We start from the raw sequence: 12833 nt of genomic DNA, 5'->3' as shown, positions 1-12833 counted from the left end.
TGTGTGGTTCTTTTCTTGGACGGGCTCCTGTTACTGTGCATACGTACATCATTTGGCTAATCATTTGTTAAGAGTGTACTAGTTTTCTCTGGGAAGTGTCATTTTAAAAATCGGCATATGTTTTAACTACAATGTACTGGGATTTGCCTTATGCCTGAAATTCTATATTACATCTAGTTATTACATCTAGTTATTATTGCTGTGTTACTTATATACAGCAGGTATGTTAAGTATATAGCCCTTGGTCTGTAATTCAAGAATGATTTATAACCAACAGAAGACATTATTTGTACTTACGTATATGATCAGTATAGAAAGCAATAAAATGTTTAATTTTAAGGAGCTGTTATTATAAAAACTGCTTAATAAATTATGCATCTAGCATAATTGCTAGTAAATTTCTTAAGTCTTTTATTAGGACTGGGCATAGCTCAATAATAGAAGCATTTGTCTAGCATGTATGAAATCCTGTGTTTAATCCCTAACACTGCAAAAAAGAAGAACTTCATTATTTGTGCTATGCCTAAAAGAAACAAAAACGAAAAGGAGTGGAGAATGGCTTAACCTATCACATTTGAGATAGGATTTATTTGCTAATTCAAAGGTTTAGAGATGTTATTCTATATTCAGGTCACATTTAAACAAAAGGTACAAGAAACTTTTGGAGGGAAAGCTAAATTTTTGCAGTAAACAAAAGTGAAAACTTTTTGATTAAATTTAGTTGTATTTCACAGGAACCATTTACATAGCCACATAATGGTCATTACAGTGGTTTGGTGAGCTTGAGATGCAGCTCAGCTTATCTGTTTTTGGACTGACTTTAACAAAACCCGAGATTCCATCCCCATCACCACCAAGAAAGGAGCAGAGGATGGGCTTGAAAAGCTTGCCTAAATCTTAAAAAGATAGTATTTATTTAATGCTTATATAACATTGGGAAAGTCCTCATTTTGCAAATTGGTACCAGGGAAGACTGATGTGCACATGTATTCTTCCAAAAGAGAAAACAGACTAAATGTGAGATTGTGCATTAATAATAATTCAAGGGCAGCAGTGTGGCTCAGTTGGTAGAATACATGGTAATATGCGTAAGGCCCTGGGTTCCAGCTCCATAAGTACTGCATAAACTGGGCATTATGGTATGTGTCTGTGATCCTAGCACTTGAGAGGGATCACTAGCTACATAGAGACTTTGAGACTAGCCTGAGATACATGAGACCCTATTTCAAATAAAATGATATGAAACCAATTCATTGGTTGCATATTATGATTCTTTTATTAAAGCAAAATACTTGAATGTTTGAGGAATCAAACATTATTACCACTTGATAGCAGTTATTACCAAAATTTTACTTTGAGGATGAGTGTAATACTTGTAAGTAAATGTAACAAAATCCTTAATGGAGTAAGCTCAAAATTCTTTTTAAAATTCTTTTTGGGGGAGGAGGGTTATGAGACAGTGTATCTGGGTATCCTGCTCTGTCCTGGAACTCATCTGTAGACTATGCTGGCGTATAACTCAGAGATGTGCCTGCCTCTGCCTCCTGAGCACTGGGATCAAAGGTGTGCACCACCACTGCCTGACCAAAATTTATCTTTTTGTTTCACTTTTTTGGAAGGGGTAGGGGTGGTTGAGGCAGAATTTCTCTGTGAAGCACTGGCTGTCCTGTAACTCCCTCCGTAGACCAGGTTGGCCTGGAACTCACAGAGATTGCCTGCCACTGCCTCCTAAGTGCTGAGATTATTAGAGGCCTGCACCACCACTACCACCCACCTTGCTTTGAAGGCACAATTAGACATACTTTTTCATCTTGCAGGTTGCATTTTCAAACAAAATGAAATGATGCTATTGATCAGTGGTAGGAACAGGGCTCCTGAAGCAGCTCTACTGAGATGTCCCTTTTTTAAGTTTCTGAAGAGGCTGTCAGGAAGACAGAATCTGTTGTTAGCAGTTAAAGGGAGTTGAAGAATATTATCAATGAAGACTTTAGACTCGTTGTACTGTTAGAATTTGTTTCCAGGCATTATGTAGTCTAGCCTGGCCTTTACCTTCATATCACATGTGCTAGGTGGGATGACAGACACATCCCACCACACCTATTAATAGATTCTACTGTAGGATACTAAATTTTTCTTTTATTCTTGATGGTTACTGAATTAAAATGTAATTCATTAGAAAAAAAATTACTTAACTACATTAGGAAAAGCAAATGAAAACAGTGAACATTCATTAAAAATAAAAATTCAAGTGGTCATTTATTTGATACTTCAATTTAAAGGATATTTTATAAGGAATAAATATAATGTCTTTTGATCTTTTCCTTTAAGGATCACTAAACCTATAAGAGCATGTTTTTGAAATTGAGGAAATTATACCAACCCATTATTTAATACTGAATTTGAATCAGAAGAGTGCTTGCCTATAAGAAATGTTATTTCCTGAATTTAGTGCATTTCAGTTTGTCACCCCTTAAGATCAGAACTAGTCCAAGAAAAATCAAAGGCAGTTTTTAAAAATGACCTTTAACTAAAAATACAAAAATACAGTTTTATCTTTTAAAACATGATTTCCATATTCATCAAGTATTACATTTCCAAATGTGAAACAGTCTTGTGTTAAGTCCCTTTTATTTGACAGTGATATTGATGATGCTGACATCCTCATAAGGCTTATCTGTTTTTGGATTGACTTTAACATTGGAAATCCTCTGCACAACCTCCATTCCTTTAGTCACTCGTCCAAACACAGTGTGCTTATTATCAAGCCAGGGCTGTATTGGAATAACAAAACCAGAAAAATTTGGTAAATTTAACTAATTTATTAAATCAAATTTATGATAGTTAAGCAAAATTTAAATTTTACTTAATTTTATTATATATTTAAAATGAAGTTTAATGCTTTCTTAATAATGAGTATTCAGCTTTTAAAAGTTATCCCTAGTTTATATGGAAGTAATAAAAATTCAAAGGATGAGGAAATTGGCCAAGAAAGGTGAAACAATTTGCTTTAAGGTACATAAAATTAGTGGTGGCAGAGCAGAGACTGAAAGTCGAGTATCCTTAAGATAGAAATTGTATTTCCTACTAGACAGAAATAGTGTTTTCTAAAGTCATTTGTTATATTGTTTAAATTTTCATGTCTAAATCATTTTCTATTTTCTAACTGGAAAGGTTTAATAGTACAGAGAACAGAATAATGCGGATTCCCTACTATATTCATATTCTCAGCTTATTAACCATGAACTTATCATTTATAGATAAAATACTCACCGTCGGTACTACTGTTATAAAAAACTGGGATCCATTAGTATTTGATCCAGCATTGGCCATGCTTAGTGTGTACGGTCTGTCATGTCGTAATGTTGAGTGAAATTCATCTTCAAACTCTCCTCCCCATATGCTTTCTCCTCCCATACCAGTACCTGTTGGATCTCCTGTCTGAATCATGAAGCCCTGTTAACAGAAAATATAAAATTAATACCTTGACTTTTTTATATGTAATGTGTGTGCAGTTTTATATCTCTCTGTTAAGAGTGCTTTGTATTCATTAAAACTGTCAACTTCCTCGAATTATATCATGGTTACATTAACCCCATAATAAGTTTGTATGTTAGATTTCATTGCTGAGTCACTACTTATTCAATGACTGAAATAAAAATGCAAATGTCTTATATTGCATTATTTTTCCTAATAGTCCAAAGAATGTTTTAGAATTTACATAGTGTCTTGTTTCTTATATAATCGTCATCTGTTCCTCTTTCCTTTCCTTAAGCTCACTGGCTTTCCTAGAATGCTGCACAAAACAAACAAACAAACAAACAAATTCTGGGACCAAGCTCACTCCTCCTCAGAGTCTTAGAGGTGCATCTCATTACAGCTCTTGTGTTTCCCAGACCTCTGCCTTATCTAGCCACTAGACTAATATACATCCCTTAGTGCATTCTTTTACCCTTTCTTTAGCTGCTGACAAAGTACTGGAGTATTGTTTCTAAAACGTGAGTCATGCCTTTTCCTTGACTAAACATTCATGACCACCCAATGCTGTCTTACCTTGTAGTAAAGTGTATGTGTTCAAGAGGATTTGAGAGACTTAAACTCTTGTTATACAGGAGCATACTTTTCTTTAAATCACATGAAATTTGTATAACTTACCTTAATGATACGGTGAAATGTGTGCCCATTGTAATAACCATTTCTGCTGTGAACACAAAAGTTTTCCACTGTCTTGGGACACCTATTGTATAAAAAATATGAAATTATTCAGAGTATTTTAAGATAATGTTTGTGGTGGCGCATACCTTTAATCCCAGCACTCGGGAGGCAGAGACAGGCAGATCTTTGGGAGTTCGAGGTTAGCCTGGTCTACAAGAGCTAGTTCCGGGATGGTCACCAAAGCTACAGAGAAACCCTGTCTCGAAAAACAAAAAAACAAAACAAAACAAAAAAGATAATGTTTGAATAGCCATTTTCTAATGTTCTCAAGTTCTAAACATGCCAGAAGGAGTCTTTGTCATAATGTGATCTCATTGAGAAATGACAGTGGCGGGAAGGGCAGGTAAGTAGTAGTGTTCTTCTGTCATTACATGTTTACTAATTAGTATTTGAATTTGAAGATAGTGGTACTTTAGAGCTATTTAGCAGTTTAAAAACCCAAAGACAGCAGCACCTTAAATTACATATATAAAGTTGGGTGGTGGTGGCACCTCTCTCTCTCTCTCTCCACACACACGCACACACACACAATACATGCACGCATGCATGGTTATGTTTATTTTGGGGGAAAGTAATTTTCTTCTAAAAAGAATATTATAGTTCAGTGATTTCTAAACTTATTCAAAGAAATAGCATCTTCTGAATTTATTCAACTTTAAGTGACAATCACTCAATAAGAATATGAAATTTTTAGCTAGGCAGTAGTGATGCACGCCTTTAATCACAGCACTCAGGAGGCAGTGGCAGGTGGATCTCTGTGAGCTTGAGATCAATCTGGCCTACAAAGCTAGTTCCCGGACAGCCAGGACTACACAAAGAAAGAAGCACTGCTTCGAAAAAAAACAAAAAAAGAACATGATTATTTTTAAGTTGTTTCTAATCTCATAAAATTATTTTTCAAAATACCTCTGAGAGCTGAGAATAGAAGGAGGAATCAGGAGAATCTTGGCCTCAAGTACTCATGCAGCAGATTCAAAGAGGCACATGCACCAAGTGGTTGAAAAAGGACTGTGTAAGAATCTGTAACTGTCTAGTTCTTTGCTTGGTATCAAGTTGTTATATCCAAAATAAATACTTTTGAATGAAAACATAAAAGATATCATCTCTTTTAGATCAAGGTGTTAATCTATTTTATAAATATTTTAACTATTCAGGATATTTTTCAACTGTAAAAAGAATTTAAAATCCTTATGATTTTCATTAGAATTCACTTTTAAAATTGTAATAGGTGACTAACAAATTCCAGAAGACAAAAATTACTACCTTTACCTAACAGATTTGCTTTGGGAGGAGAGTTGTCTATAAAAAAGCCCCTAAGACCTATTTGGATGTGCAATCACTGGTAACATTTGTGCATCTTTACAGTTTACCTCCAGCATACTTTATGTATGGTACTGGAGACTGAACAAGAAGTTTATGCGTGTTAGGGAACTGTCCTATCACTGGCAGCACTTTCATAACCAGTGTATTTTGTTCTCATAATAGGCCTACATTAAAATCGCTAGAAGAACTTATGTATCAGAAAACTAAGGAGTAGATGTTTTATCCAAACTTACTCAAAATCAATTAAAGTAACAATTTTAAGTTGCAGTCCAAATACACACATTGACATTGGCATTTGTGTACGTACTCAAGAGGAAAAAGTTTGATGTGAATGTCTCCCATGCTTGTGTGGACAATGGCACTATCTGAAACTCGTTTTGGTCCTTCAGCTTGAGTAGCTGCCATGACTTCTTCTTTAGAAGGCTTCTCATTAAAAACATCTCGGTCAGAATCTGCACTTTTTGTATCTTCTGGTTCTCTTTTGGTAAACTCAATAAAGAAAATGTGAATGGTTGAATTAAAAACTTATCTGGTAAAAATTTAAAAATAAAATTTACTTTTAAAGGAAAGTAAGAATTTACAATAGACCTGGATTAACCTCAAAAACTAGGACTGTCAAACAGAGCTATGGGCTAGAGAGAATGGTAGGATATTGGTTATATAAAGGAGGAAAAGGTGAAAAACAGGGAAGGGAGCTTTATCCTGGGGAGAGGAAGAGAGGTCAATACCAAAGGTGAGGGAGAAAATAACAATTAGGATGTGTGAGGAGGCAATAAGGGACCATTTTTTTATTCACCTAAAAATTATATATAATACATATATGTATATGTATATACATAGAGAGGTTAAAAGAAGTTATGCCATTTGGGTAGACAATGCTACCCTTAATAATCATAAAACTAACAAAAAAAATCCAGTATCATGTGAGGAACTCCCTTTGGAGTTCTTGGTCATTTGAGTTCAAGAAACCATCAAAACAATATATGCTATTGCCATTGCTGATGGTTGCCTCCCAAAGGTTGAAGGTAGGTTCCTACTGGTGAAGACTTCATGCATGTTGGACACAGGACTGAGGATCTGAGCTGGGTCTGACCTGAAAGCCTCTACCCTAAGGATGAGCTTTCATAGAATCTGAAGCAGGGAAGTAACAATAGTCCTACCCAGCTATGACACTTAGGATCTACAATAGTATGAGATATCCCCAAGGGTATAATAGTGGCACTCATGTCTTGGAGGTAACCAACAACTGTCTAATTCTGGTAGTAGAAACACAACTTTTGGGATAGGTCATGGATCTTACAGGAGAACCATATACCATCTCTTCACTAAATCAGCATAATTTCTAATTACACTCTAAATACCTATCCTTATATCTACAAATAAGTGTAGCTGTCATTCTTTATCAAAGAATCTTCTCTTTGCAGCAGATGGGAACCATTATAGAACACACAACTAGTCAAAATGCAGATAGCAACTGATTATGTAGTGTCCAGTTCCAACCACATCCTCCATGGCTGCTTTCAATGTGTAACTTCCAGTACAGGGGAGCCTACAGAAACCAAAGATTTGAATGGTTGCCAAGGTTGAAGATAGGCAAGCTTTTAGGGTAATGAATAAGGGGATTTTCTAATTCTAGAGTAACAAAATTTTCTAGTATTAGACTTGAGTAGTTATTCATAACACTCTGGATACATCTATAACACAACTCCTGTAAAGCTCCAGGAACATCATGGAAGAGGGGGGGGGGCAGAGGGCACAAAGATTTTAAGACCCAGAGGACCAAGAAATCTATAAGACTGTGTTTTCCAGAAATGATAGGGAAATGTCACTCATGATCCCTTGACAGTATGGGTACCTAAACAAGACCTAAATAAGTTTGATACAAATAGACATGCTAACATGGAATGGTAAAGTCTATGGTCCCCACCTTAAAAAACTGCAGGCATCTAAGGAATACTGAGAGCAAAAGAAATAGTTTTCCCCAGGGATAAATCCTTTAATTGCTTATCCAATATCAATTAACTCTGAAATCATATATGTGCAAGTAACACTAAAAGGACTGAGCAACCTATATATTTATGCATTTACATACAAACATCCACCTGCCTCTGTCTCCTGAGTGCTGGGATTAAAGACATGAACTGCCACAGCAAATGATTGGAGTTTATTATATGACAAGAATTTGTCTCTGATAATTTTAACTTTATAGATAAAAACACAATCAGTGTTTTTATTTAGTATAAATTAATGAGTTCTTAGCTATGAGTCAGAGGGTGTAAGAAAAAATTCTCACACTAAAGAATTTATGTATGTTAGGTTAAAAGCTTGGTTGGGGTAGGTAGGGAAATTGCTATTTCTTACATTTATCAACTGTGTTTACTTGAACCCATCACAAATGCTTACAATTTGTATAGACATCAGTGGATGAGTGTGAAGCTATACAGCACTCCATATTTATTGATTTTAAGTCATGTGGAGGAAGAGAGCAGTGTCAAAGATACACCTCTTCCCCGAGCTTACAGATTATTAATTTATACTCCCAAAGCACACTGCATATGACGAGAGAAGCACAGGCAGACCATTAGCAGGTGCATATAACTCAGTACTGATGTGAACAGATTTCAAGCTCAGCCCTGAAGTAGAAGTTGGAAGAAAACATGTGAGTGGAAGAAATAATAAATAAAAAGTTAAAAAATAATAGAATAAATTTGATCTTGTCAGTGTAGTAAATAAAAAGGAAGAAGGCTAAAGCCACGAAAGAGATAAAAGTCAGTTATAGACAATGAAGGAATCTTACTTAGACCTTAGGAAGCTGTTTGCAGTTGTAAAGGATACAATGTGTCAGAGTAGAGGTCTTTGCCTGGGTAATATTAATATTCATAAATAGCTTAGAAGATTGATTTTAGCCCATTCTCAGTATTCCTCTTCCAATGCTAGGTAAGAAATAATCATTGAGCAACAACCCCAACAAGTGGCACTTTAGTTCTCCATGGGAGGAGAAGATTCTTCAGAATATATCGCTTCAAAATAGCACTGTTACAGTGAACAAAAAGTCAAGGAAATACATTTAGAGAAAGAAATTGTATGCGTTCTGGGAAATATATTATGTTCAAGTGAAAAGTTGAAAAAAAAAACTATTAAAAACTCACAGTAAAAACTGTTGTAAACAAAATTATGAACATAATTATTAGTTTCCTATTGCCTTAGCACAAATAGTGATAGAAGCCAGATGGGAAAAATTTTAAACATAATGGGAAAGAATACAGAAATACTTAAATATCAATTCTTAGTTTAAAATTCTACAATATTGTTGTAGGTTGATGTTTTAGGTGTTTGGAAAATTTGCTACTGTTGCCAACATGTTTCAAGAAAAACTCCCAGCAAGGCTGAAAAAACACGAATGTAATTGCCATCACTTAGACTATCACATACCATATAAAATCGATTCTTTTTGAAAGATGTACAGACTATTGTTGGGTCAGCTTGAACATTCTGAAGAACGGGGTTTTCAGAGGCTTTCATTTCTATAGTTGTTGCAGCTCGGTGCTTTTTTGCTATTCCCTGAAACAAAGCCAGTTGCATCACTCTAATATTTTCTTGCTTGCCTAAGATCCGCACACACCTGGAAAAATAAAATATTTAATATAATACAACTGTCAGAATTAGGCTGAGAAGACAGCTTAGTGAATAAATTGATTTGCATGCCTGAGGACTGGAATTGGAACTTCAGTACCTATATAAAAACCAGGTAGACCAACCATAGCCCCAGTGCTTTTGATAGGATCCACAGGACAAACTGACTAGCTAAACTAGGCAAATCGGTAAGCTCTGGCTTCCTTCAGTGATTTACTTGTCATTAACCTCTGACTTCCACCTGTATACATGTGCAGACACACCTGTACAAATAAATATACACTATGCAAATATGCAGAAAAAAACAGAATTTCAGTCATAACAGCTTGACATATGAAAATTAGAAATCAACTATCCTGGATCAGAGATTAGGTTCATTGTTATAATGGCACTTGATATGGAGCCTGACAACTTGAGTTCCATCCCCAAGATCCGCATGGAGGAATGAGGAAACTGGGTTCTTGAGTTTCGAATATGAACAATGGTATGTGCTCTCCCCAACAATAAATAAATACATGTAAAAAAACTTAGATCAACTATCCATGTATCACCATGTGGCTGTGGCTTCCTGGTAGGCTTAAAGTTCTGGTGTCCTTCTCTGCTGGGGATACATGGCTCCTCTCTGACCCCGCCTCCTTTCTCCCAGCATTCAGTTTAGTCTTCCCTGCCTAGCTCTTTCTACCCTATCAGGCCAAGCCACTTTCTTTATTCATTAACCAATAAAAGCAACACATAGACAGAAGGACCTCCCACACCACAAGGCCATCTCTGGCTATTCAATTCCCATACAGAGCAACAGTTTAAGACCCTGTCTTGAAAAAAGAAAGGTTACTTGTAGTAGTTAGTAGTCATTCCAGAAGTTAGAGTAATGGATAGGTGAAACAGGATTTTAAGGAAGTGAAAACATGCTGACTGATAATATAGTGATGAGCACTTGGTCCTTTACATTTGTCCAAACAGAATGTACAGTACCAACAGCAACATTAATGTAAACAATGGGTAAGTATTAGGTGATAATGATATATCAACGTATGTTTAGCACCTGACAAATGTACTGCTTTGACAGGAGCTGTAAGAGGGTAGAGAATACATGGGAAAGCAATACCTTCTTAATTTTGTTGTGAGCCAACAACTGCTTTAAACATTCTAATAAAGAGAAAACACACCTGAGGGCTGGGAAACTGGCTTAGTGGGTACAAGGACCTGAGTTTAGATCTCTAGTAGCCACAGCCATGAAACAAACATCCATAACCCTGCTTGGGGGAGGGAAAAGGCAGAGGCAGAAGCAGAAAGATCTTTGGAGATCACTGGCTAGCCAGTCTAGCCCAATAGGTAAACTTCAGGTACAGCAAGAGACACTGTCTCAAAATAAAGTGGAAAGTAATAAAAACAGTTAACATTGACCTCTGGTGTGCATAAACACACACACACACACACACACACACACACACACACACACACACACACACACACACTCTTTCTCTCTCACACAAATAAAGCAAAGACAAACCACTCATTAATTCCCCTGTACTCATAGGCTCTGTATCTTAGGTCCAAACTTAAGACTAAAAATATTTTAAATTGTTTATATTGAACATGTATACTGTTTTTCCCTTGTCATTATTCTATAACAATATAGTACAATACGTATTTACATAACATTTATACCAGGAATTATGAGTAATCTACATATAGTTAAAATATAAGAGCATATGGATATTACATGAGGGACTGGCTACTTGACTGAGTATCCTTAGAGTTTGGAATCCACAGGGTATCCTGGTCCAACCCCAGATACCAATGGGGTTTTAACTTACTCCTGTTATAAAAACCTTTTACAAGTTTTAATGATTTTATATTACCAAGAACTACAAGATAAATCTATTTATACATAGGAATGTATAACACAAGAATTTTATCAAAATATTTTCAAAGTTCTTTTCTTTATATTCAGTCATAGTATCTGATTGTAGATATTCTTTACTAACACCAAATGTGCTATTTGCACAAAAGAGTTACTGTAGTTTTATGCATTTTAGCTCTGTCTTTATGTCTAGCATGTGATGCTGAATTCTGTGGTTAAAGTATTTGGTAACATTTAATACAAGTCTGGTTGACTTAAATCAATAAGCAAAACAGACTGAAACTTGTTAAAAAGAGAAAAAAATAAAAGCCCAAAAAAATCATCCCCCAAAACGCCCAAAAAACAAAAACCCAAAACCCTGAAACTATGCATATCTTTTTTCTATTTCTTTTACAAATATGAGTGGAAACTTTTTACATAAGATTATAAACAACTGAGAGACCATAGAAAAATCCAGTCAAAACATTTGGTTAAGTTTAAGCATTTGGGACCTTTCCACTTTCTCTGGAACAAACAAAACTTTCATTGTTTCCCTGTTGGAGGAAATGGTTCCCTATAACTGCATTAAAAATATATATAAATCATGTTAAAGCTTACCGATTTGTTTCTACATTTATAACTTTAATGCCCAGCATTGTTCCATATAGCACGAAGTGTCCGGTCTCATCAAAAACAATATTAATTAATCTTACAGCATCCACCTTTTCCAACTCACGTTCTACAGCCATTCGTCGGCCAAATTCCATGTCTGGTAGCTGTTGCCTCATCTGCTGCAGTTCAGTAAACATCTAGGAAATAAGCTATGCATTAACAAAAAAACTACATACATATATACTGGACATCCATACATAAATTAAAACAGTGAGCACTGAATAAAAAAAACACGTTGAGAATCATTGAGATTTTGTATATTCATGTAATTTAAGAAGCATTCTAAACCTTATAAGCAGGAAATTAAAGAAGACATTGGCAAGTTTAGTCACAAATAGTAGTTCAAGGCCAATATGGTTGTTCTCAGCTGGAATCCCAGCAGTCTGAAGGCTGAGGCAGGAACACTGTGAACTCTAGGCCAGCCGGGGCTACATACTGAATGTCAGGCCAGCCAAGCCCACAGTATGAGATCAAGTCTCAAACAAAACAACATAGAAATAACAAATATGTATTTCAAAGGTATGAAGCTTACTTGTAGACTAAAGTGCTTAAGGTCCTGGGTTTGATCCCAATACTACAATAGTATTTGATTTTCTAACTTAAGAAACAAATACACTGGGGGCTGGAGAGATGGCTCAGCGGTTAAGAGCATTGCCTGCTCTTCCAAAGGTCCTGAGTTCAATTCCCAGCAACCACATGGTGGCTCACAACCATCTGTAATGAGGTCTGGTGCCCTCTTCTGGCCTGCAGGGATACAGACAGAACATTGTATATAATACATAATAAATAAAAAAAAAAAACAAATACACTAAACCAGTTGATTTATATAACTAATGCTCTCTTTACAGAAATAAACCTGTCTTTAAGAAGCCTCAGAGTAGCATTTTTAATGAAATATAATGCAAGTTGTGTAAGTCACTTAAAATTTTAGTAGGTACATTATACAAAATAAAAAGCAGGTGGAAGTTATTTTATTCAATCTAATAAAACAAAATATTGACATTTCTATAACAGTTTGTAAAACTGAGAAAAATTTTATATTAGTGCTAATTTGTATAGAAGTTTGGTGTATCTATTTGGTCTAGATACATTAAGGAGTCAAGTCACATGGTAGCTGGACCTGTTAGTCTACACCTGTTGTCCTAGCATT

At 35.5% G+C, this 12833-nt stretch overlaps 1 protein-coding gene across 3 annotated transcripts in view; it reads right to left on the bottom strand.

The window, feature by feature from the left end:
• Positions 1 to 2230: 2230 nt before the first annotated feature.
• Ppwd1 (peptidylprolyl isomerase domain and WD repeat containing 1) overlaps positions 2231 to 12833 on the bottom strand; it is a 20932-nt gene continuing 10329 nt past the window's right edge. For all 3 annotated transcript variants that reach the window (XM_050160443.1, XM_050160444.1, XM_050160445.1), the window contains 6 exons: positions 11630 to 11820; positions 8968 to 9157; positions 5843 to 6024; positions 4153 to 4234; positions 3271 to 3453; positions 2231 to 2771 (listed from right to left, as the gene is read on the bottom strand). In XM_050160443.1, coding sequence (XP_050016400.1) covers positions 2628 to 2771; positions 3271 to 3453; positions 4153 to 4234; positions 5843 to 6024; positions 8968 to 9157; positions 11630 to 11820 — 972 coding nt within the window. In that variant the 3' untranslated portion in view covers positions 2231 to 2627. The remainder of the gene's footprint in view (positions 2772 to 3270; positions 3454 to 4152; positions 4235 to 5842; positions 6025 to 8967; positions 9158 to 11629; positions 11821 to 12833) is intronic.

Source organism: Alexandromys fortis, unplaced genomic scaffold (assembly GCF_014885135.2).
Source record: "Alexandromys fortis isolate MF-2015 unplaced genomic scaffold, M_Fortis_MF-2015_v1.1 scaffold_76, whole genome shotgun sequence".
Taxonomy (NCBI): Eukaryota; Metazoa; Chordata; class Mammalia; order Rodentia; family Cricetidae; genus Alexandromys; species Alexandromys fortis.
This window is presented reverse-complemented; position numbering and strand designations above follow the sequence as displayed.